The sequence below is a fragment of the Rhinoraja longicauda genome, chromosome 33 (assembly GCF_053455715.1).
Source record: "Rhinoraja longicauda isolate Sanriku21f chromosome 33, sRhiLon1.1, whole genome shotgun sequence".
Taxonomy (NCBI): domain Eukaryota; kingdom Metazoa; phylum Chordata; class Chondrichthyes; order Rajiformes; family Arhynchobatidae; genus Rhinoraja; species Rhinoraja longicauda.
The window spans coordinates 9545154-9570639 of record NC_135985.1 but is presented as its reverse complement, the minus strand read 5'-3'; the positions used below and the strand labels follow the sequence as shown (position 1 = coordinate 9570639).

The window sequence follows — 25486 nt, the reverse complement described above, 5'->3', positions numbered from 1 at the left end:
TGCACCCAAAGTCAGGATTGAACCTGGGTCTCTACTCTACCGCTGTGCCATCGTGCCACCCATAACGTGTTAAAGATTCTCATAAATGTAAAAAATATTGTTTCTGGCAAACCATTCGCCTCTGACTTCTCACGCAACTGAATTAATCTCTGCAGTTGGTCAGAAAAGAGATAAATTTGCCTTTAATGGCGAGATTTCAATTCAAATGCATCTGGGGAGGGACATTGGACTCTGAACTTCCCAGCTTGACTTAATGCAAGGAGATACAAGGAACTGCTAAATCTGGTTAATACAATAAAGGACACAAAGTGCTGCAGTAACTCAGCAGATGAGGCAGGATCTCTGGAGAACATGGATAGGTGATGTTTCAGCTCAGCACCCCTCTTCAGACTGATTATTTGGGGGTGGGGGGGGAGAAGAAGAGGGAAAGTAAGCATGAAGAGGGGAGGGGCAGGACAGCTTGGGTAGCTCACAACTTAACAGTATGAACATTGAATTCTCCAATTTTAGGTAACTAACCTGCAAACACCCACCCCAATTGGACTCACTCCAATTTCTCCCCTCACCATCCTCTGGTTTCACAATTCTCACTTCTTTATCCTTATATCACACCTTTTGTCTTTTCACCTCTGGTTTTTGTCCAACCATCTACCTACCACCCCCCCCCCCCCCCCCACCCCACCACCACCACCCCCCCCCCCCCCCCACCACCAACACCCCCCCCCCCCCCACCACCAACACCTCCCCACCACCAACACCCCCCCCCCACCACCCCCATCTCCCACCACCAACACCACCCCACCCCCACCACCACCACCCCCCCAAATCCTTCATCTACTTATAACTCACCAGACTTGGTCCTACCTCCTCCTCTGAGCTTTCTTCCCCACCCCACCCACAATCAGTCTGAGGAAGGATCCCACCCCAAAACAACACCCGATGCATGTTCTCCAGAGTTGCTGCCTGACCCATTGAATTACTCCAGCGCTGCCTTTTTTTGACTGAATGCAATCCTGAGGAATCACAATCAAGTTAACATTCCTAGCAACTCCCAGGGATGTGTACAAAGACAAAATGTAACTTGGTGAAAGATGCACTTTGATCAATTCAGAACTTGTTGCCTCTCAAGGGCTTTGGGAATGTATTGTTTAATGAGGAAAGATATATAACATGGACAGCTAGTAAGATGATTTCATTTGATAAGACAGCAAAGACAATGTTGTGGAGCGATTGCATTTATCATACTGAATAAGTATTTTTGAAAGCAATTTTTAAAAATAATTGTCGGAAGTGACTGCAGATGCTGGTTTACACCGAAGCTAGACACACAAAGCTGGAGTAACTCAGCGGCTCATGTTGTGAAATCTTGTGTTTGAAGTCCCAAATCTCAAACGCTTACATATTCAATTTAGAAGGATGAGAGGAGATCTTATCGAAACGTATAAGATTATTAAGGGGTTGGACACGTTAGAGGAGGGAAACATGTTCCCAATGTTGGGTGAGTCCAGAACAAGGGGCCACAGTTTAAGAATAAGGGGTAGGCCATTTAGAACTGAGATGAGGAAGAACTTTTTCAGTCAGAGAGTTGTGAATCTGTGGAGTTCTCTGCCTCAGAAGGCAGTGGAGGCCAATTCTCTGAATGCATTCAAGAGAGAGCTAGATAGAGCTCTTAAGGATAGCGGAGTCAGGGGGTATGGGGAGAAGGCAGGAATGATCAGCCATGCTCACATTGAATGGCGGTGCTGGCTCGAAGGGCCGAATGGCCTCCTCCTGCACCTATTGTCTATTGTCAATTACCTATAAAAAATAGTGTACAAGGAAGCCTTCGCATAGAAATAGAATATTCCCAAAGCTTTCGGGTTGCGATCAGCAAAAATATTTGTAAACGTGAAAATATTCCGAGTTATTACTGGAGTTAGTGCGGAAATGTCATGAAACGGTTAACCAAGTGAGCAAAATAGGAAAAAAATAGACACAAAGTGTTAGAGTAACTTAGCAGATCAGACAGCATCTCTGGAGAACACATGTTCTCCAGGGATGCTGGGTTACCCCAACACTTCGTGCCTTGTTTATACATTGTAAACTAGCATCTGCAGTTCCTTATTTCTACATTCTGTTTGGGCGAATTTGGGAGAAGCAGAAAACTGGAATACTTAATTGTCTTTCTAAGAAAGTTTCCGGGCAGGTCCACTATTAAAACAGACCAGCCTGCCAGTTCAAACTCGACTCTCGCAGCCAGAACGTTGTAAGGGACCGACACTAAATGCACAGCCGCCTCTGAAAACATCTGTTCGTCGGTAGGAGAGTATCTGCTCATAAAATCTCAGGCCGCAGCAGTAACGCGGCCGGCGGGTATGTTTTGTATATCGTATTCCGAATACATTGCCAGCAGCCGGCTCAGTTCCTTTGCCACAACCCGGGCCAGGCAGGCGAAGGGGGGAGTGGGAGGCTGGAGTGTACAGAACCGACTCAGAGCTCACTGCCTCTGCAGCCTTGAGATTCATCTCTCAAACCCCGGCCTTGTGCGTTCTTCAAAACAATTGGAATTAAACAACCCGAGACAAAAAGGGGTTTCTCTTTGCATCAATGTTACTCGACTGAAGAAGGGTCTCGACCCGAAACGTCATCCATTCCTTCTCTCCTGAGATGCTGCCTGACCTGCTGAGTTACTCCAGCATTTTATGAATAAATACCTTCGATTTGTACCGGCATCTGCAGTTATTTTCTTACACTAATGTTACTCGACTGGCTGAGTTCCCTCTCTCAGCATTTGTTGGTGTAACAGATCCCGACATCTGTAGTTTTATTTGCTTTCCGGAATTAAACAATCAATGGACTCCCAAATAATTTGGAGCATTTCATAGTCGGGGGTCCTGCGTCGAGAAACGTCGCGGAAACTTTTCCCGTTAGAAGTAAATTTCAGGAACAAGTGGCTCCAAGTTCATCGATTCTTTGCAACACTCTCTGCCCCCGATTAGTTCCCGTCCCAGGAGTCTATCGCGTTCTGTCTTTAACAAGAGACCCTGAAATATTTACACACAAGATGCTGGAATTTTGAACAAAAAGACAAAGTGCTGGAGTAACTCAGCGGGCCAGGCAACATCCCCGGGGAACATGGATAGGTGACGTTTTCGATTCGAGAACTGTATGAAGAAGGATCCAGATCGGAAATGTCGCCTATCCATGTACTCCACAGATGCTTGCCTGACCCGCTCGGGTAGTCCGGCACTGCGTGTTATTTTTTGTTCTATGTACTTAGAAACATAGACATAGAAACATAGAAAATAGGTGCAGGAGTAGGCCATTCGGCCCTTCGAGCATGCACCGCCATTCAATATGATCATGGCTGATCATCCAACTCAGTAACCTGTACCTGCCTTCTCTCCATACCCCCTGATCCCTTTAGCCACAAGGGCCACATCTAACTCCCTCTTAAATATAGCCAATGAACTGGCCTCAACTAACTTCTGTGGCAGAGAATTCTCTGTGTGAAGAAATGTTTTCTCATCTCGATCCTAAAAGACTTCCCCCTTATCCTTAAGCTGTGACCCCTGGTTCTGGACTTCCCCAACATCGGGAACATGTCCCCTCTTCTCATACTGCTCTCTCTTCTCATGAAAACTCTGGTTCTATGGACGCCCACCTGACTCTATAGTAGAGCAAAGCACAGGGTGCTGGAGTACCTTAGCTGGTCGGGCAGCATCTGTGGAGGGAATGGACAGAAAACATTTCGAGTCGGGACCCTTCCACAGAGTCACAGACTCTATTATCTTGTACAGACCACACAGCTCATTCCACTCCTACTCTCTCCACCCTCCACCTTTAGCCAAGGGTCCCACACTCTAGAGAGGGGAAGAGTGTGACTGTCTACAGAGAGAGAAGACTCTGCCTCGCCGCCACCTCATCCTGGCCAGGGGCTGACAGATTGGCTGTGGGCCGAACGGTCTGGGGGGGGGGGGTCAGAAGAGGTGAAGGAGTTATTATTACCAGTCCGTTGCAGGTGCTGAGCGCGGCGAAGGAGCGGCGGTGCCGGAGGACGTGGCCGCTGTAGAAGCAGTGTTGCTGGGTGGGCAGGGGGGCCGTGCCTCGGCCCCGCTCCTCCACGGTGAATGCCGGCGCCAGGAAGCGCAGCCCCCGCTTCAAGGACAGCACCAGCTCGGTGCCCCAGGCCGGCAGCGCCAGCTGTAAGTGTTCTCCCACAGGACCCGTGCCCAGTCTCCGCGGGACGGTCAGCTCAGTGGCCGCTGCAGAGAGAGACGGGCGGGGGAGCGGGTTACTGTGGCAGTCGGCCGGGGGGTGGAGGGGGAAGAGAGGGAGCAGGAGGGGTAACGAGAGTGACCGGTGGGGGAGAGAGGGAGCGAACTGCTGGGGGGGAGAGAGTGGATGGATGGGACGGGGGAGTCGGTGTGGGGGACGGGGGAGAGTTGGTGCGGAGAGTGTGTGGGGGGAGTGTGGGGGGGGGAGAGTGTGGTGGGGGGGGGGAGAGTGTGGGGGGGGGGAGAGTGTGGGGGGGGGGGGGAGAGTGTGGGGGGAGAGTGTGGGGGGGACGGGGGAGAGTTGGTGGGGAGAGTGTGGGGGGGGGGAGAGTGTGGGGGGGGGGGAGAGTGTGTGGGGGGGGGAGAGTGTGGGGGGGGGGAGAGTTGGTGCGGAGAGTGTGTGGGGAGAGTGTGGGGGGGAAGAGTGTGTGGGGGGGAGAGTGTGTGGGGGGGGAGAGTGTGGGGGGGGAGAGTGTGGGGGGGGAGAGTGTGGGGGGGAAGAGTGTGGGGGGGGAAGAGTGTGGGGGGGGAAGAGTGTGTGGGGGGGAGAGTGTGTGGGGGGGGAGAGTGTGGGGGGGAGAGTGTGTGGGGGGGACGGGGGAGAGTGTGTGGGGGGGACGGGGGAGAGTGTGGGGGGGGGACGGGGGAGAGTGTGGGGGGGACGGGGGAGAGTGTGGGGGACGGGGGAGAGAGTGTGGGGGACGGGGGAGAGAGTGTGGGGGGGGGGAGAGAGTGTGGGGGGGGGGAGAGAGTGTGGGGGGGGGGAGAGAGTGTGGGGGGGGGGGGAGAGAGTGTGGGGGGGGGGGGGGTGCGGTACCTGGGCCCGGGAAGTGCAGCAGGCAGACGGCCAGCGCCAGGTGCGGCAACGAGGGAACACCCATGATCCGGTCCGGCCGCCGACAATCAATGGAGATGCGGAGACGGCGCTCCCGGCGGAGAGTCTCAGCTCCCAGCGCCGCCGCCCCGCCCCCTATCCCGCCCCTCTATGGACCCGCCCCCTATCCCGCTCCTCTATGGACCCGCCCCCTATCCCGCCCCTCTATGGACCCGCCCCCAGCATCGCCCCGCCCATCTAGCCCCGCCCCCCGCATCGCCCCGCACCCTTGAAAGGCACCGCCCCCTGCATGGCCACGCCCCCCGTCCACCTGGGCCGCCCCTTGCATTGCCCCGCCCCCTACGTAGCCCCGCCCGTTGCCCCGCCCCTTCGTCGCGCCGCCCCTGAATGACCACGCGCACCTGGGCCGCCCGCCCCTTGCATTGCCCCGCCCCCACGTCCATGCCCCGTCCCCTCGCCCATCTGGGCCCCCCATTTTGCATTGTCCCGCCCCTCCATGGCCCCGCCCCCACACCCATGGCCCCGCCCCCTCTATGGCCCCACCCCCGGTTGTCATAAGGTCATACTCATAAGTGATAGGAGCAGAGTTAGGCCAGTCGGCCCATCAAGACTACTCCCCAAAGCAGAGGAGGTGCCACATGCCCTAAGATGAGCAGAGACCGTTTCAAATCCACAGAGGTGCCTGAGGATCCATCTCCTGTGGTCTAGTCACTGCATCCATTCCATGACCCAGTCCTTCAACTCAACTGTGTCCATAATAAGTAAAACACAAAATGCTGGAGTAACTCAGCAGGTCAGGCAGCATCTCTGGAGAAAGGAAACAGGTGATGTTTCTGGTCCAGACCCTTCCTCTCGACTGAGGAAGTCTGAAGAAGGGTCAAGACCCAAAACGTCACCTGTTCCTTTTCTCCAGAGATGCTGCCTGACCTGCTGAGTTACTTCAGCATTTTGTCACTATCTCCCTGTAAACCAGCATCTGCAGTTCCTTCCTACACATAATAAGTATGTTTTCAGGAATAGCAGTGGCAATGAGTGTAGTTGGAGGGGCAGATTCTAAGCAGGATCCAGACCAGTAAACTGGAGCCCCTCACAAGTTGAAAAAACAAATAGATTGGAGCTAAGAAGGAAGAGTCGGGGAGCTCCCTAGCTTTGTACCCCACGTCTACTCCTCAACCAAAGGCATTGAAGGTCAGTTCAATGGAGGAGTTGATGACAAGAGAACCGAGACTGCTGATAGCAATGAGTGGACATCACTGGCTGCCTCATGACCTGGGCTGTTCTGCCATTGTGGAATGTGATATACAAATGCATTGGTCTTTCTTTCTCCATTTAGCAGGCAGCTCCAAGGTTCCATGGCACGCAAAGCACACAGGGAAGAAAGCCAGGTTCATGTGGGGAAAAGGGAAGTTTAACTCGTGCAGAAAATTAGATTCTTGGCACACAAACAGCTTTCTTTACAAAACATTCTAATGAGAGCTGATGTCGGCTGTTGTTCCATAGTGCACTTGAAGCAGTTACTTCGCGAAGAGAGAGAAAAAAAAATTCCATTTCTCAGAACAATACTTCGTTGTCCTGTATTTTGGAAGCACGAATATAAAAGTACTCACTACCTACAGCCAAGTTCTCATTGAGCTTCCTCTGCATTAAGCCTCAGAGTGCAAAAAGCTACATTATTGAACTCCCTGAAGCTCAAAGCTCAGCTTTAGAGTTCCCAGTCTCATTCTGCTGGAAGATTTATAGCGTGCTCACTCTGAAGCTACACATTGATAACTGATGATCCACCGTACGGTATGGTGAAAGGACCAGGGAGGAAGACCTTTCATTGAAACAAGCCGAAGTGACCTCTTGCCAAGCTGGCATGTGGTTGACACCAGCCACACTTGGCACTGCTCCACGCTGCACGATTCTCCGCCAGTGCAATCAAGACATCTTTAGTAAATTGCACAGCCCAAAGTGCATGGCGTCCCACAGGCTCTTGAATGTGAACGTGCACTCTTGATCATATTATGTCGACAGTTGGCAACTGGCAGTAGAGTGAAAAGTCACGACCACTGCTATTTAACATTTGGATGCAGAGGAAAGAAAGACTTGCACTTATTTAGCACTTTTCATAACATTGCAAAGCAGTGTTGGAGCTGGTAGACCTGCTGCCTCACAGCGCCAGAGACCCTGGTTCAATCCTGACAGTGCTGTCTGTGTGGAGTTTGCACGTTCTCCCTGTGACCGTGTGGGTTTCCTCCGGGTGCTTTGGTTTCCTCTCACATGCCAAACACATGAGGGCTTGTAGGTTTATTGGCCTCTGCTTCTTGGCAAGGATAAAACAATTCAGCAATTGGCTTTCCAGTTCATTTCAAATGTGGAGTGCACTTGTCGTGTTGGACAAGGGATAATGACACATGAGTGATGACCTTGCAAAAGCAACATTGAACCTTTACTAAAGACAGACACAAAAAGCTGGAGTAGCTCAGCGGGACTCCATCTGAGAGAAGGAATGGGTGACATTTCGGGTCGAGACCTTTCTTCAGACCCGAAACTTCACTCATTCCTTCTCTCCAGAGATGCTGCCTGTCCCGCTGAGTTACTTCAGCTTTTTGTGTCTATCTTCAGTTTAAACCAGCATCTGCAGTTCCTTCCTACACATTGAATCTTTACTATCCTTCTGAGTGGGCCCTGGTTTAACTCTCATCTGAAACTACTCTTTAACCACCACATTAGGGTATAAGCCTGGATTTGTGGAGTGGGAACTTAGAGCCACCAAGCAGTGTTACCATTTGCATTGGCTGAACTGTAATGGAACTTAATTTGAATTACCTGGTGTTGTCAATGGGTTTTAAGTGAGATGAAAGATGCCAAAGGAAATTAAATCCATTGTTTGGGATAAGGACTATGTGAGAGGAAACAATTTGAGAATTAAATTGTGAAGGGAAGTCTAAAGGATCAGGAGAAAGATTGTAAATGAAAAGAGTCAGGGGTTTTGTGTATTCTCTGAATAAAAGCTTATGGAATCCACCACCACCAGTTAAGGTAGACACAAAAAGCTGGAAGAACTCAGTACGTTGACCCGAAACGTCACAGCATAGATACAGGCCCTTTGGCCCACCATGTCCACACCGACCAGCAATCCCCGCACACTAACACTATCCTACACTGGAGGCAATTTTTACATTTCTATATTTACACCAAGCCAATTAGCCTACAAACCGGTATATCTTTGGAGTGTGGGAGGAAACCAAAGATCTCGGAGAAAACCCACGCGGTCACGTGGAGAACGTACAAACTCCGTACAGACAAGCACTCTTAGCCAGGATCAAACCCAGGTCTCTGGCTCCATAAGACTATTGCGTGCTGTCCTGTCAGCAGAGTGACCATACATCCTTATTACATCATGACTCTCTGCTGTAACTGGTTGAAGTATCATTTGGTTTGGTGCCTGGGCTTGGATGTTTAAATGTTGAATGGGAAGATGCTGGTTTTCAAGGACCTGTATCTGAAGAACTGCTTCGGAAACATTGGAAACAAGCTCCAAAATTGCCAAATAACATTGGTTCATGACATATGTCATAGGTCAAGAGTCAGGAGAGTCAAGAGTCTTTTATTGTCATATGTCCCAGATAGAACAATGATTTTTTTCTAATATGTAAACCTAGTACACTGTAAACAATATAATAAACAAGAAAAAGTTCAGTATATATATATATATATATACACATACACAAACACACACATACATATACGTAAAACAAACAAACAATAATAATAGAGCAAAAAGATCAAACCAATGCCCCAAGTCTATGTAAGAGTTGCTGCTTTACAGCGAATGCAGCGCCGGAGACTCAGGTTCGATCCTGACTACAGGTGCTGCACTGTAAGGAGTTTGTACGTTCTCCCCGTGACCTGCGTGGGTTTTCTCCGAGATCTTCGGTTTCCTCCCACACTCCAAAGACGTACAGGTATGTAGGTTAATTGGCTGGGTAAATGTAAAAATTGTCCCTAGTGGGTGTAGGATAGTGTTAATGTGCGGGGATCACTGGGCGGCACGGACTTGGTGGGCCGAAAAGGCCTGTTTCCGGCTGTATATATATGATGATGATATGATTATGTAGTTCGGAGCTTATTTGGAGGTTGGAGCATTGAATAACCTAATGGCTTTATGGAAGCTGTTACTGATCCTGTAGGTTACAGCTTTCAGGCTCCTATATCTTCTTCCCGATGGCAGGAGTGCAATGAATGTGTGGCCAGGGCGGTGCATATCTCTGATGATGCTGGCTTCCTCTTTGAGTCAGACACTCGTGTGAATCCCTTCGATTGTGGGGGACATAGGAGCAGAATTAGTCCATTGTGTCCACTTCTCCATTCAATCATGGCTGACTATTTTTCCCTCTCGACCCCATTCTCCTGCCCTCTCCCTGTAACCTTTGACACCCTTCCTAATCAAGATCCTATCAATCTCCACTTTAAAAATACCCAATGATGGCCTCCACTGCTATCTGTGGCATTGAATTCCACAGATTCACCACCCTCAGGGTAAATAAATTCCTCCTTCTCTCCATTCTAAAGGTACATCCTTTTATTCTGAGGGTGTGGCCTCTGGTTCTAGACTCTCCCATTATTGGAAACCTTTGTTCCATGTTATGAGTGTTTTAGGGATGGAGCAAAGAGGCTGGAAATTCCAGTGTGATGTTGAGTCGATGAGTTAATTGGTTAAGGACATGGAGTGGATGCATCAGTCCCATTCTGGCTACAAGGTACACGAGGTGATGGTCTTTATGTGGTGGAATGGATCATGGGCTAACACCGCTGGATACTGAGAAGGAGATCAGCTGATTCTACCAGGAATGTTCACGCAAAACGTGCATGGAGAAGAATTCATTCCGAATTTTAAAGCAAAACTGCGGTTCCTGGATTGGTCATGTCGAGGGTTGTGTTGTTCTATTGTCACATGTGCGGACAATGGAACAATAAAATTCTTACTTGCAACAGCATAACAGGCCTGTAAACACAGTACTCAAGAATAACATAATAAACTCATTATTCATTAGTTTATTGTCATGGGTACCGAAGTACAGTGAAACATTGTTGTTGCATGCTAACCAGACAGTGGAGGAAACCCACGCAGTCGCTGTGAATGTGCAAACTCCACACGGAGAGCAGCTGAGGTCAGGCCAAACCCCAAACAAAAACACAAAGACAAATGGACCGCAGGTAAGCCGCAGCTGCTATGGCAGCGCCGCCATTTTGACCGGGAGCGGCTGCGACTCGCCTTGGGCTTGGCCCGTTGTGGACCGTCCGGCGCGGCCTGCAACCACAACAACCTGACTGCGGGCGAGGACAGCAGGAGAAGGGAAAGACATTGTGGCCTTCCATCACAGTGAGGAGAGGACTGGAGGAGACTCACTGTGATGGATGTTTCTTTGATGGATGTTTCTTTTTTTGTGTGTTTTTGGGGTTGTGTAATTTTAATGCCTATTTAATGCTTTTATTGTTGGACTGTGGGTGACTGAATTTCGTCCAATATTGGATGACAAATAAAGCTATCTTGAATCTTGAATCTTGAATCTTGGTCTCTGGCGCTGTGAGGCAATGGCTCTACTAGCTGCATGAGAGTCTGTGTTCTTAATCGCCTAAAAAAACGACATTGTAGTTAGAGACAATTTAGATCCATTTGGTCCATGGTTTTCACCCACTGACTGATGACCCTGTGGGACAAAAACAAGTTTAAATCCTATTTTATTTCAAGAGAAATGATTAAGAGAGATGATGTAAGCAATAAATTAGTCTCTGATGGAAGTGTGAAAGAAGTGATAGGGTATTAGCTGGCCAGTGTAATCAATGAACCACATAGTTAGTCAGGCGTAAAGTGAAAGCTAATTTGTTATTGCCTACTTTGAGCTGTTGCCAACGACCTATTTCACTCACGATGTTTATATATTTAATATATTTGGTTAGACTCAGTCTACATACTTATTGTGTGCTCACCGCTTCACATTCCAATAATAAATCAAGGCCCACATGTTCTGGGCAGCTTTTTATTACCATAATGTTCGTGCAGCTTCGGATGCAGATACCGCAATGTGGAGAGAGAAACAGAGGTTCTGCAGAGCTGATGGCAGGACCAAGGGTTAAAACATTTGGATAATAAATGTTGATTCGGGAGAATGTCTAAAAAGATATTCACCTCTGGTCTGCAACACAACAAACTGGTCATTTTGGAAGTCTTCACTGCAACAATGGGATACGATGCCATCGTCCACAAGGTTTGGTTGGTAAGGAAGGGATGTGAAACTCAGTCAGACTGGCATTCCATGTCCTGTGCCCGTGCATGCTTTATTTTAGCATTGTCAGCACAAAGGACGAGGCAATGGGTATACCTTCCACTTCAGAGGAAGAGAAAGATAGTCCTCATGAGATGTCTTTCTGGGACATACTTGGAACCCAATCTTGTCTGGTGACCCCTGAAGACCTAGTTGTGTAGCAGAGAAGTATAAGGTGGGTGTGATAGGGTTTGTTTGAGCTTAGTGCAATTCACATCAGCACGCTCGCGGACAAAGTTTGCACCTTGAGGCAAATTAAAGTTCCACTCAAGCCATCAATGGTCCAAGAGGTGGCAGACAACAGGCTGAGGTATGACCACAGCAGGGTATAAGTAAATGACAGTCTTCCGTGTGGTAGAACCGACTACATTTCACGCTGGAAGAGTAAAACGAGTAATTCAATGGTGCCATCAAGCAGCAACAGGCAGATGTTTTGTGACAATGCAAAGTAGTGGCAGATCACTGAGATCGATTCCACTCTGCCACTCCCACTGTAGTCTTGGTTTAAGATCTTTTGTTCAAGATCATAAGAGGAATAGATTGGGTAAATGCACAGAGTCTCTTACCCAGAGTGGGGAAGTCAAGAACCAGAGGACATAGGTTTAAAAAGAGGGGGAAAAGATTAAATACAAACCAGAGAAGTACCTTTTTTTGGAACAAAGGGTGGTAGGTGTATGGAACGAGCTGCCAGGGAAGGTAGTTGAGGCAGGTACTATCATAATGTTTAAGAGACATTTGGACAGGTACATAGATAGGATAGGTTTAGTGGGTTATGGGCCAAGGGCGGGCAGGTGGGGCTAGTGTAGATGGGGTATGCTGGTCAGATTGGGCAAGTTGGGCTGAAGGGCCCGTTTCCACATTGTGTTAATCTATGACTCTATGACTCCTGAAGTTAAGAGTTGCAGATTTCCTATTAGTTGGGGCAGATACGATAACAATATTTAAAAGACATTTGCACAGGTACATGGAGAGGAAAGGTTTAGAGGGATACTAGACCACATGGATCCGTTGGGCCCAAACCTGCATTGATGCAACACCCTCTCCTCCCCCCTCCCCCCTCCCCTCCCTCCCCCTCCTCTACTGCCACCCCCTCCAGCCCCCCCCCTCCCCTCCCCCTCCAATCCCCCCCTTCCCCCCACTCCATCACCCTCAACCCCCCTTATCCTTCCTCCCTAGGAGATAGATTTAAACTTTAAAATGTGAATAACTTAAAAAATATAACACCGATTTCAATTAAACTTCTTCCATTAGCACCAAAGGGACGACGGTGATTAAGGTGGGCCTAACATTGGTCATGCTATCGTGTACCGTTTTGGCTGTAGTTCAGGAACAAACAAACAAACAAACAAACGAGAGTTTTAGTATAAAGATGGGCCATATGCAAGTAAATGGGTTTTGCTTAAATGGGGCTTCTTGGCTGGCTTGGAGACATTGGGCTGAAGGGCCCGTTTCTATACTGTATGACTCTATTACATGCAGAACGTTAACAAGAACAAACAGTAAGTGGAAAATACTGCTGCACTGACCTGCTGACATTTGTAGATTTGGCACGGTGGCGCAGCGGTAGAGTTGCTGCCTTACAGTGCCAGAGCCCCGGGTTCGATCCTGACTACAGGTGCTGTCTGTGTGGAGTGTGTATGTTCTCCCTGTGACTGCATGGTTTCTTCTGGGTGCTCCGGCTTCCTCCCACACTCCAAAGACTAACATGTCTACAGGTTAATTGGCTATGGTAAAATTGTCCCTAGTGTACAGGATAGTGCTAGTGTATGGGGTGATCGCTGGTCGGCCCGGTCTCGTTGGGCCAGAGGGCCCGTTTCCGCACTGTTTTCCCAAAGTGTAAAGTCTAGAGTTTATGTTTTTTTATATTTGAGGGTTAAACATTCCTTGCTGATTTTTCCTCCTCCAGTAGGGTTAATTTTGTTTTCAGCGGAATAAAGGCTAGAGCTATAATAAACATTTTTCTCCATCCCCCACCCATTTCTGGTCCGAGATTTTCCACCATCTGGAATTGACAGTTTTGGCACAGCAGTTCTGTAATGGCAATTTCTGGAAATGTAACTGGCTGTTTCTGCAAATGAAAGCAAATCTGAATGAAACTTGTGTACTTACAGAAGATAGACACAAAGTGTTGGAGTAACTCAGCCGGTCAGGCAGCATCTCTGGAGAAAAAGGATGGGTGGTGTTTCAGGTCGGGACTTTTCTTCAGAGTGCATTTACAGTTGTAGTTTTGCAACACTACAAACTGATGGTCCTGGACATCTTCACTGCAATAACAGGATACGATGCCATCATCTACAAGATGTTATTGGTAAGAAAGAACTTGTGAACTCAGTCTGCCTGCCATTCCATGTCACGAGTTCACAAGTTATGGGAGTAGAATTAGGACATTCGGCCCATCGAGTCTACTCCGCCATTCAATCAAGGCTGATCTCTGCCTCCGAATCCCATTTTCCTGCCTTCTCCCCATAATCCTTGACACCCGTTCTCCTCAAGAATTTGCCTATCTCTGCCTTAAAAATATCCACTGACTTGCCCTCCACAGCCCTCTGTGGCAAAGAGTTCCACAGATTAACTACCCTCTGACTAAAGAAGTTCCTCCTCACCTCCTTTCTAAAAGAGCGACTAAAATTCACTTTGGGGAATGAATGTGCCAATGCATAGTTTCTTGGTTATCTGTTCTTGGTCCTCCAAAATATTCCAAATGGAATTGAAACTGGAGGTGAATTCTAAATTGGTCAATGCAATGGACTGTGCTGCTCTCGTTCACTGAAAGACAGGCTACTCTATAGGCTGAGCTACCCTCCAGGAGTTGGAAGCAGTGATTTAGTTTTTTAGTTTAGTCTAAAGGTACACCGTGGAAACAGGCCCTGCGGACCACCGAATCACACAGCAAACATGGTCCTAGGCATCTTCACTGCAATAATAGGATACGATGCCATCGCCTACACAGTGTTATTGGTAAGGAATGAGTTCTAAACTCAGTCGTCCTGCCATTCCATGTCACAAATTCACAAGTTATAGGAGTAGAATTAGGCCATTCGGCCCGTCGAGTCTACTCCGCCATTTGCAGGAAAAATGTTCTCGATGTTGGGGGAGTCCAGAACCAGGGGTCACAGTTTAAGAATAAGGGGTAGGCCATTTAGGACTGAGATGAGGAAAAAGGTTTTGCACCCAGAGAGTTGTGAATCTGTGGAATTCTCTGCCACAGAAAGCAGTGGAGGCCAATTCACTGGATGTTTTCAAGAGAGATTTAGATTTAGCTGTTAGGGCTAAAGGAATCAAGGGATATGGGGCAAAAGCGGGAACGGGGTACTGGTTTTGGATGATCAGCCATGATCATATTAAATGGTGGCGCTGGCTCGATGGGCCGAATGGGCTAATCCTGCACCCCCTATTTTATACGAGTCCACGCCAGCTAATGATCACCTATTCTATGTTATTCCAGTTAGAGGCAATGTTGCAGAAGGCAATTGATCTACAACCTGCACGTCTCTTGAATGTGGGAGGAAAATGGAGCATCTGGAGAAAACCCACATGGTCACAGGAACAACGTACAAGCTCTGTACAGACAGCGCCCGTAATCAGGGTTGAACCCGGGTGGGTGAGAGAGCTGGGTAGCTGAGGGGGAGGATGGGAGAAGGACCTAAGTTAGGAAGAGGGGATGTTCAACGAGATCTGGGTGTCCTAGTGCATCAGTCACTGAAAGGAAGCATGCAGGTACAGCAGGCAGTGAAGAAAGCCAATGGAATGTTGGCCTTCATAACAAGAGGAGTTGAGTATAGGAGCAAAGAGGTCCTTCTACAGTTGTACCGGGCCCTGGTGAGACCGCACCTGGAGTAGTGTGTGCAGTTTTGGTCTCCAAATTTGAGGAAGGATATTCTTGCTATTGAGGGCGTGCAGCGTAGGTTCACTAGGTTAATTCCCGGAATGGCGGGACTGTCGTATGTTGAAAGGCTGGAGCAATTAGGCTTGTATACACTGGAATTTAGAAGGATGAGGGGGGATCTTATTGAAACATATAAGATAATTAGGGGATTGGACACATTAGAGGCAGGAAACATGTTCCCAATGTTGGGGGAGTCCAAAACAAGGGGCCACAGTTTAAGAATAAGGGGTAGGCCATTTAGAACGGAGATGAGGAAGAACTTTTTCAGTCAGAGAGTGGTGAAGGTGTGGAATTCTCTGCCTCAGAAGGCAGTGGAGGCCAGTTCGTTGGATGCTTTCAAGAGAGAGCTGGATAGAGCTCTTAAGGATAGCGGAGTGAGGGGGTATGGGGAGAAGGCAGGAACGGGGTACTGATTGAGTGATCAGCCATGATCATGAGAATCTATGCTATTAGCTGGTATAGTCAATTAGAGATATTATATTTTGTTGTAGTAAAGATGGTTTCTTTTGTTGTTTTAGCTAATATAAAATGGATGCTTATTTTAGAGGAAAGCAGTAAGATGGATGCTTGTGGCAGAAACGTTATCCTTGGGAACAGAATGTGTTTGTCCCTTTACGAGTGATAAGGAGTGTACAGAAGAGATGGGCTATTGTCCTCTCCCACTCTGTCTGACTGCGAGTACTGTGTATTGAAACAGTAAAGCAAGGTCATGCAGCTGCGAGATTGCTCGTCTATAGAGATAAGAAAGTTTCTTTCTTAGTAACAACTCCTTATTTGGGTGCGTGTGAAAGTAGGGAAAGTTTGAATCCACGCTAGGTAAATTGATGCGTTTCTCTAAATACATGTGACTTATATTAATGGTTTGGTTTTTGAGCATGTGACCTGTATCAATGATTTTGTCTTCTCTGTAACCATGGAAATTGTATTAGATATGTAATTGGTCATTGTATTAGATGTGTAATTGGTCCTTGATTTCTTTTTGTCACACCTCTCTTTTTCTGTATAAAAAAGTAAACAATCGTGGAGAAGTTGTTCTTCCGCTGCCCTGAGTTGAGATCTCTTCAGACATTAGTGTTGTGTCTGGAGATCTTCTCGGGAAGAACCCCATGGTGGAATAAATCTGATGTGCTAATCCAGTATCACATGTGATTATTCAGACTGAAGGTAAAGAATTTGATTTAACATTTGGTGGCAGCGGTGGGATTTCAAAAGACAATTACCACGAGTTCGCGGCCAAGGAGCTGAGAAGTCTCGGAGGCAGAGAGAGGAATTGGGCCCCCGATGCAAGTGGTTTGTTTTACTGCATCGGTTTCCTCTGATCTGTCGTCTGATGATGAATTGGCCATTCGCTAACTCTTGTGTGATATCTTGACGAAATCAGGTCAGTCTGGTGAATACTGGAAGCGGCAGATATTTTGGTCAGTGATTGGTATCACTGGGAGTCGACTATAATTAAATGATATCGATATCAATACCACTGGGTCAGGTTTCAGTCCTGAGAGAGTGGGGCACAGGTCAGGTTTCAGTCCTGAAAGTGCGGACGTTGTTCAGGTTTCAGCCCTGAAAGCGTGGGTTACAGTCGCTGTAAGATTGGGTCCGATTGTGTGTATGAAAGTGTTGTGAGGTGTGTGAACTTGTGTGAAGTGTTGTGGGGGGTATTAAGATGTGTGACGTTTGGAATGCGACTGTGTAATTTGTGTCATTTGCAACGCACTGTGTTGAATTATCAGTCAGCAAGATGGGTAATCGTTTGGATACTACAACTGAATCAAACAGTGCTTTGCAAATCTTATGTGAACGGTATCCTGACAAATCGGAGCAATTCAGACAATTGTCGGGGGAGTTAAACAAGAAATTAGGGGATGACTTTTGGCCATTAGAAGGAATAAAGGCTCTGGATGATGTTAAGAAGGTTCAGGAGATAATTTGGAAGAGTAATAGGGGTACTCTGGCAAAGGAACTTATTGCCCTGTGGAAACAGTATTGTCAAGAATTAAGGGAAGCTTCAGTGTTGGCAAGTTGGCAGGATAATGCTTTGAAATTGGGAATAGGAATTACAGGAGGGGGAGTGGCTAAATCAGCCGGAGTGTTAAAGAAGGAATGTGCTCATGAGAAACGTTTGAGACAGAAGTCTGGTAAGACCCTGATGGGGTCTGGGGATATGGATGTAAGGGATTACGTAGTCCAATGGCTGGCTTTCCCCGAACGAAGGGAGACTGTTTGTTTCCTGATTTGGATGAATGGAATCACAGAATTGCCTGAAGTCCCTAAATCCCCCATATGTTGTCAGGATGGCAAACTGGAGTCAGCAGCTTTGAGCATTCTGCTCAGCCAGCTGAACTAGTTGTCCTAATACAACAGAGCAGATTTCCGTTATGAAATGATCTGCCCACACAACAGGTCAAACACCGGTGGATGTAGGGAACCGGTTGGGCCAGACTGAAAGCTCAAATAAAAGCAAGTCTCCCTTGGAAAGGAATGCCAACCATCCAAGACGTCATTAAATCACAGGAGGACGCTCCTGACCGGGATAAGGTAATGTGGAAACAGCTCGGGTGCACAGTTGATTGTGAATCTAAACTGTGGATCACCCCTGCTGGACAGGCTTGTATGTCAGATGATTTAGCAATGTGGGTTATTGAATATATACACTTTGCAACTCATTGTGGTGGTAAAGCAACCAGTGATATGCTCCTAGCCACATGCTGGCATTCACGGTTACAATCTCTGGCTCAAGGTATTAGCAATTGTTGCCTGATTTGTCAGCAACATAATCCTGGAAAGGGTGTACCTTATGAGATGGGTAATTGTCCGTGGATCCCTTTGAGACCCTCCAGATGGACTACAGTGAGCTGGAGAGATGTCAGTGCTATAAATATGTATTAGTTATTGTAGATGAGTTTAGTAAATGGATTGAGGCTCACCTGACAAAGGATAACAAAGCCTCTACTGCTGTGAAGTGTTAATGAGATTATTCCCAGGTATGGAATTCCAAACCGATTAAGTTCAGACAACGGCTCTTATTTCATGGGTCAAATAAATAAGGAATTCTGTACCCAGATGAGCATCTAGTAATAGTTGTATAGTGCATACAGACCTCAGGCTGCCAGACATAGTTGAAAGGGTTAATCAGACCTTAAAAGTAAATTGGCCAACTACAGGGTGAAATGGGAATTACATGGGTCAAATTACTTCATGTAGCCCTGTTCCAGATACGTACTACCCCGGCTGGGGAAGCACGGCTGAGTCCTGCTGAAATTATATCCAACAACTGAGTAAGTGGCTGTGGTCTGACCGGGACCTTGAAGGGAGTAAAAGTGCACTATCAGATCCTTTGTGTCTGGACTCCTGAAAAAGGTTCCTGGGAACACAGTGGTCACAAAGAAGCCAATAAGCCAGTAAGAACGTTTTATGAATTGGAGACTTTAAATTGAGTAACCCGTCCCAGGGAAGATGGGGTCTGTAGAAATACTTTATAAATTGGTCAGTGTGTTAACCGAGTTTCCCTCCTGGAGGGGAAGGGGGGATATGTGTTACTTAGACCCTGGAAAACGTACATATTGCACACAGTTATCAGCTTGTAACCAAGAGATTAGGAGACGAAGGATGGTCAGCATGGGGGAAGCATGGAATGTAAAAGCCGAAGGCAAAGCAAGTTTATATATATGGCACATTCCAGCAACAAGGCAATTTAAAGTGTTTTACATAAAACATTAAAGAGCAGGAAGCTGAAATAGAATAAGACAGGTATAAAATACCCGAATAAAGGTTACAGTGCAATGTTAGAATGAATAATTATTTGATTTAATAAGAGGCAGCGTCAAACAGAAGTCTTCAGCCTCGATTTAAAGGAACTGAGTGTTGCAGCGAACCTGCAGTTTTCTGGGAGTTTGTTTCATATATGTGGTGCATAAAAAATTAAACGCTGCTTCTCCAGGTTTATTTCTGACTCTGGGACAGAGAGCAGATCTGTCCCAGAAGGCCTGGGAGGTCTGGATGGTTTATAGTGTAGCAGAAGATCAGAAATGTATTTTGGCCCTAAACCATTCAGTGCTTTATGAATCAACAGTAGTATTTTGAAATTAATTCTTTGATAGATTGGATGCGAGTGTGAGACCTCAGAACTGGAATGATGTGATTCACTTTCTTGGCCTTAGTGAAACTTGAGTGGCTGCTTCTGAAACCGCTGCAGCTATCCTGCTGAGCCATAAGTCCTTTAACCCTTGAGATATTCTTAAGGATATAGTAGACTGACTGAAGTCAGTAAGCAGGCGGAGTAGGTGCTATGAGAGAGAGAAAGAGAGAGAGAGAGAGAGAGAGAGAGAGAGAGAGAGAGAGAGAGAGAGAGAGAGAGAGAGAGAGAGAGAGAGAGAGAGAGAGAGAGAGAGAGAGAGAGAGAGAGAGAGAGAGAGAGAGAGAGAGAGAGAGAGAGAGAGAGAGAGAGAGAGAGAGAGAGAGAGAGAGAGAGAGAGAGAGAGAGAGAGAGAGAGAGAGAGAGAGAGAGAGAGAGAGAGAGAGAGAGAGAGAGAGAGAGAGAGAGAGAGAGAGAGAGAGAGAGAGAGAGAGAGAGAGAGAGAGAGAGAGAGAGAGAGAGAGGCAAGAAATGGAAGAAATAGATTGAGGAATGGAAATATGAAGAAAGAGGTGTGGGAGGAGTTTCAGCATATTGGATGGATAATCTAAGTTGTAGAGGGATAGAGTTATATACGAAGGAAGGCATATTGAAAGGTTGGGATGTATTATTGGCAGAGTGCCAATGGCATGATGATCAGGAGGAAAAATGCAGTTGGCCAACAGGATTGTAAACAATTGGTAATGCAAAAATGGAAACTTAAGCAAAATAACCCCGAGGACTCCTTGTCTGGCATGGCGACCCTGTTTATAGAAGAGGAGGATGAGGAGTAAATTGGGAAAGTCGGGAATGGTGTAGAACACCTCCCCCATATGCCCCTAGCCACCTGTCCCCAAGAGCAGGAACTGCCCCACTAAGATCCCATCGGGGGGGGGGGGCATCGGCACCCCCACAGGGAAGGGCATCCCCAGAGGAAGATGATACCGATAGCGACCGGGAAACTGAAAAGGAGGATGAAAGGAGGGGAAGGGCTGAGGCAGAAGAGGAAGGAGCAGCAGTAATTGAATTCATCAGTGAGAGAGTGCAACGAAGAGCAAAGGAAACGCGAGGCTGAGAACCAGCAGGAAATTAAAAAGACTAAAAAGATAATGCTACTGAGAGCAATGCCAAACCCATTAGCAGGACAGAATGGGGCGCAGGCTGTGATGCATGTATACACCCCATGGAAGTTGCAGGGAATGATGAAAATTTCTAGGAATGCCCCAGACTGTTTGGATTTGTGAATTGTATAAGATCAACATTAACCATGTACGAAACAGTCGCAAGAGATGTGTTCACCCTAACGTCCGCTATCCTGAATCCAACCGAGGGGGTACGATGGAGAACCCTTTGGGAACCATACCAGCCCGACCACCCCTAGACGGATGAGGGGTTTTTCTGGGCTTGGTGAATTTCTGCCGGAGTGGATCCCCAACGTGGCAGTGTACATTAAATTACTGTCACCCTTGCCTCCGCCAAGGCACCGCAACAATTCACTCTCTCACCCCAACAAGAAGAAGCGTGCCGCAATCTAAAACAGTGCTAGTCACTGCACCAGACATTGGATGTTCCTTATAAGATTGCCCATTTTCAGCTTTATGTGATCAACCTATTGCAAGCCCCAGCTCTCCCAACACAACTGGCCATTATCAAGTGCAATGCCCATCCGGGTGGCCGCGACTAAAATTGCCAGGGAAATGCCCTTTGCTGACATCACTGCCCGCACCGTAGCTTGCGAATCCTGCACTATGGTCCCCACAGAACCAAAGATTCTAATGGGCAGAACGGCCTTGCCAGACATGGGTGATGTAGGGTTAATGCAGGGGGATGCCTCTGCTGGGCAACGTGATCTTGGAAATGAGAGGATTGTGCCATTGACTCCTTGACTGGGCTCTGGCTTACCCCTCTTGGGCAAATTTGTGTACCTGATGTTTTTCTGCCCGTTCCTTTCAACTATATACACTTCCTTACGCATGCTAGTAAGGAGGGTATGGTCAGGATGGCAAAGGAAATCTGGTTGCATCCGAAAATTCACCAGGAGGCATTAAAACAAGCCTCAGATTTTGAAATTTGCAGATGAAATAATCCCGGAAAGACAAAGGGAATGACACTCATATTGGACTGACCATCCGTCACTGAAAGGAAGTATGCAGGTACAGCAGGTAGTGAAGAAAGTCAATGGAATGTTGGCCATCATAACAAGAGGAGTTGAGTATAGGAGCAAAGAGGTCCTTCTGCAGTTGGAGAACTGCACCTGGAGTGAGACCACACCTGGAGTATTGTGTGCAGTTTTGGTCTCCGAATTTGAGGAAAGATATTCTTGCTATTGAGGGCGTGCAGCGTAGGTTTACGAGGTTAATTCCCGGAATGGCGGGACTGTTGTATGTTGAAAGACTGGAGCGACTGGGCTTGTATATGCTGGAATTTAGAAGGATGAGAGGGGATCTTATTGAAACATAGGATTATTAAGGGATTGAACACGTTAGAGGCAGGAACGGGGTACTGATTTTGAATGATCAGCCATGATCACATTGAATGGCGGTGCTGGCTCGAAGGGCCGAGTGGCCTACTCCTGCACCTATTGTCTATTGACCCTTTGAGTGTATATAAGTAGATCTTATAGAGTTGTCAGGGGCACATTATGATTAAGTATGTGTAAGTTATTCTGACCCACACGCCCTCAGCGATGAATTAATTATTTATGCACAGCAATTAACCCCTGCTTTACCAGTCCTGCATTCCCAGGTACAAGAGGCACCGAAGCCACTACCAGTTACATAAGGGGACGAGTCCATAATACCAGGAGACTACGTGCTGAAATCTCTCCTCGGAGTACACGAGGTTAACGTATAATGAAAATGCCCCTGGTGATCATCTGTCTTAAAGCCTTGCAGATTCCAGGTATGATGGAGGAAAGAAGTGCAGGCCGAACCAACCTAACCACGATCACCACCTGTGCCAAGGAGATGTACTCTCATGCCATGATGATAACCCGGAGGGATTTGGAAAATGGAACGTCAGCCGACTGAAGGCCTGTATTGGACTTTTGAGGCATCTTCACGTTTCGTGACTGTTGAAGGACTGTCATCATAAAATGTTACCTTGTTATTGGACTAAATGTAAAATTTGATGATGTATGTCGAAGTGCGGTAGGTTGGATTCTCACAGAACTATGTCTGGTCTCTCCACTACAGAGATGTAAACATGATCTCAAGTTCCTCGGAGAAGTCCCAAGACGTAACTTATTTCTCCGAGCTCACTCAGTTATGTACTCCCCACAGTCAGTTGTTTGCTACCCACCCATAACCTCAGTACAGGCATTATTCAGCATGATCAGAATGGGACCGCCTAAAGTACCTTATATGTGATAATTGGAGGGAGAAAGCAAAAATAAAGGCGTCTAAACCCACCTTATTTATGAACCCTTTACTGCCCCGCCTGCTATTGGTCTTCCGTTACCAAAGGATAATTCACATTCACAGGACGTATATTTGGTCGCGGATATCGCCAAACCGTGCAAATTCACACCCAACTTTTACCCAGATGATGAAAGAAAGAGGTGGCAGAGATGCACAATGGTTCTCTGAGCAGTTTAGGATCTTGATAGAGGGAGGTGAGTTAAACATGTATTCGATATGTCATGGCACTTTGTTTTTAACGGATACAAACCTTTTCTTTTTCTTTAATGGTACAGCCACTAATGTCCTGAATCCACCAGTCCCGAGGTGGCAATAGGAACCCTGATTCCTATGACAATAACCTGTCCCTCCCAGTGGGTCTCTCGTCAAAGGTTGGTGACTAAAACTGTTTCAGAAGAATTTTGTTCAAAGTGGAAAGATCCCACATCTCTAGGAACACATGGGAGCTCTGTGGGATATGGATGGGTGAGCTTCTTTAGTCTAGGCTTCACTGGGGGTTATTTGGCTGCCAATAATCGCAATTACCTCATTTGTGGTCTCACTATCTTGGGTAATGCAACCACGGGGGCCCTCGACATGATTACCCAGGGACTTACTGAACTTAGGCTTTTTACTATGCAGAACAGATATGCCCTAGATTATTTGTTGGCTCTGGAAGGAGGTGTCTGTGCTATAGTAAAAGGCAGTTGTATGATGGGAGTTAGGGATCAGACAGAGAATATTACTAGTTTTATTACAAAGATAAGAGAGTAAATGGATAACATGAAGGAGTCGAATAGTTGGGGTGATTAGGATTTTGGGGGCTGGTCGGACAAGTTGATTAATATAGCATTGTATATGGGAATTTTAATTGTTTGTATTTTTGTCAGGTTGGCTATTCTGAAATGCGTATTGAGAAGAATGGAGATGGTGTTAGAGTGTATTGGTACTTCAAGAATGTTAGTGGTAAGACAAACTGAATTATATGATAAGGAGGTTGAGGATGTTGATAGTGTGAAGGAAGAGTTTTGAACGACTAGGAAGATTATTAGATTAGGAGGTAAGAGTGAAGGGGAAGATGAAGTGGTTTTGAGGATGAGCAACATAATAGAATAGGTGTAATAGGCTATGCGCCCTTTGGAGGGCTATACCAGAAGAATGATTCATGTGTGGAGTTTTGAAACTAAAAGGGTTAAGGTGATGTAGGCAAGAAGCAGTTCATGTAAGAGATATTGTAGCAGGGAGCAGTTTTCTGGTGTCAGGGGTCATTGTTTAGAAGTGTTAATGGTGGTCAAGTATTGATGTAGTTTTCTTTTTAGTTTGATTTGATTAGAAGTTGAAGTTTGATTTGATTAGAAGTTGAAGTTTGATTTGATTAGAAGTTGAAGTTTGAAGTTTGATTTGATTAGAAGTTGAAGTTTGAAGTTTGATTTGATTAGAAGTTGAAGTTCGATTTGATTAGAAGTTGAAGTTGATTTGATTAGAAGTTTGAAGTTTGATTTGATTAGAAGTTGAAGTTTGATTTGATTAGAATTTGAAGTTTGATTTGATTAGAAGTTGAAGTTCGATTTGATTAGAAGTTGAAGTTGATTTGATTAGAAGTTTGAAGTTTGATTTGATTAGAAGTTGAAGTTTGATTTGATTAGAAGTTTGAAGTTTGATTTGATTAGAAGTTGAAGTTCGATTTGATTAGAAGTTGAAGTTTGAAGTTTGATTTGATTAGAAGTTGAAGTTTGAAGTTTGATTTGATTAGAAGTTGAAGTTTGAAGTTTGATTTGATTTGATTAGAAGTTGAAGTTTGAAGTTTGATTTGATTAGAAGTTGAAGTTTGAAGTTTGATTTGATTAGAAGTTGAAGTTTGAAGTTGATTTGATTAGAAGTTTGAAGTTTGATTTGATTAGAAGTTGAAGTTCGATTTGATTAGAAGTTTGAAGTTTGATTTGATTAGAAGTTGAAGTTTGATTTGATTAGAAGTTTGAAGTTTGATTTGATTAGAAGTTGAAGTTTGATTTGATTAGAAGTTGAAGTTGAAGTTCGATTTGATTAGAAGTTGAAGTTGATTTGATTAGAAGTTTGAAGTTTGATTTGATTAGAAGTTGAAGTTTGATTTGATTAGAAGTTTGAAGTTTGATTTGATTAGAAGTTGAAGTTCGATTTGATTAGAAGTTGAAGTTTGAAGTTTGATTTGATTAGAAGTTGAAGTTTGAAGTTTGATTTGATTAGAAGTTGAAGTTTGAAGTTTGATTTGATTTGATTAGAAGTTGAAGTTTGAAGTTTGATTTGATTAGAAGTTGAAGTTTGAAGTTTGATTTGATTAGAAGTTGAAGTTTGAAGTTGATTTGATTAGAAGTTTGAAGTTTGATTTGATTAGAAGTTGAAGTTCGATTTGATTAGAAGTTTGAAGTTTGATTTGATTAGAAGTTGAAGTTTGATTTGATTAGAAGTTTGAAGTTTGATTTGATTAGAAGTTGAAGTTTGATTTGATTAGAAGTTGAAGTTGAAGTTTGATTTGATTAGAAGTTGAAGTTCGATTTGATTAGAAGTTGAAGTTTGATTTGATTAGAAGTTGAAGTTTGAAGTTTGATTTGATTAGAAGTTGAAGTTTGAAGTTGATTTGATTAGAAGTTTGAAGTTTGATTTGATTAGAAGTTGAAGTTCGATTTGATTAGAAGTTGAAGTTTGAAGTTTG

At 45.9% G+C, this 25486-nt stretch overlaps 1 protein-coding gene across 1 annotated transcript in view; it reads right to left on the bottom strand.

Annotated features, from left to right (window-relative positions):
- The window catches only part of adamts17 (ADAM metallopeptidase with thrombospondin type 1 motif, 17), a 222727-nt gene extending 217552 nt beyond the window's left edge, over nucleotides 1-5175 (bottom strand). The window contains exons 1-2 of the mRNA XM_078427059.1: nucleotides 5074-5175; nucleotides 3988-4244 (exon numbers count right to left, since the gene is read on the bottom strand). Coding sequence (XP_078283185.1) covers nucleotides 3988-4244; nucleotides 5074-5137 — 321 coding nt within the window. The 5' untranslated portion in view covers nucleotides 5138-5175. The remainder of the gene's footprint in view (nucleotides 1-3987; nucleotides 4245-5073) is intronic.
- Nucleotides 5176-25486: the final 20311 nt, after the last annotated feature.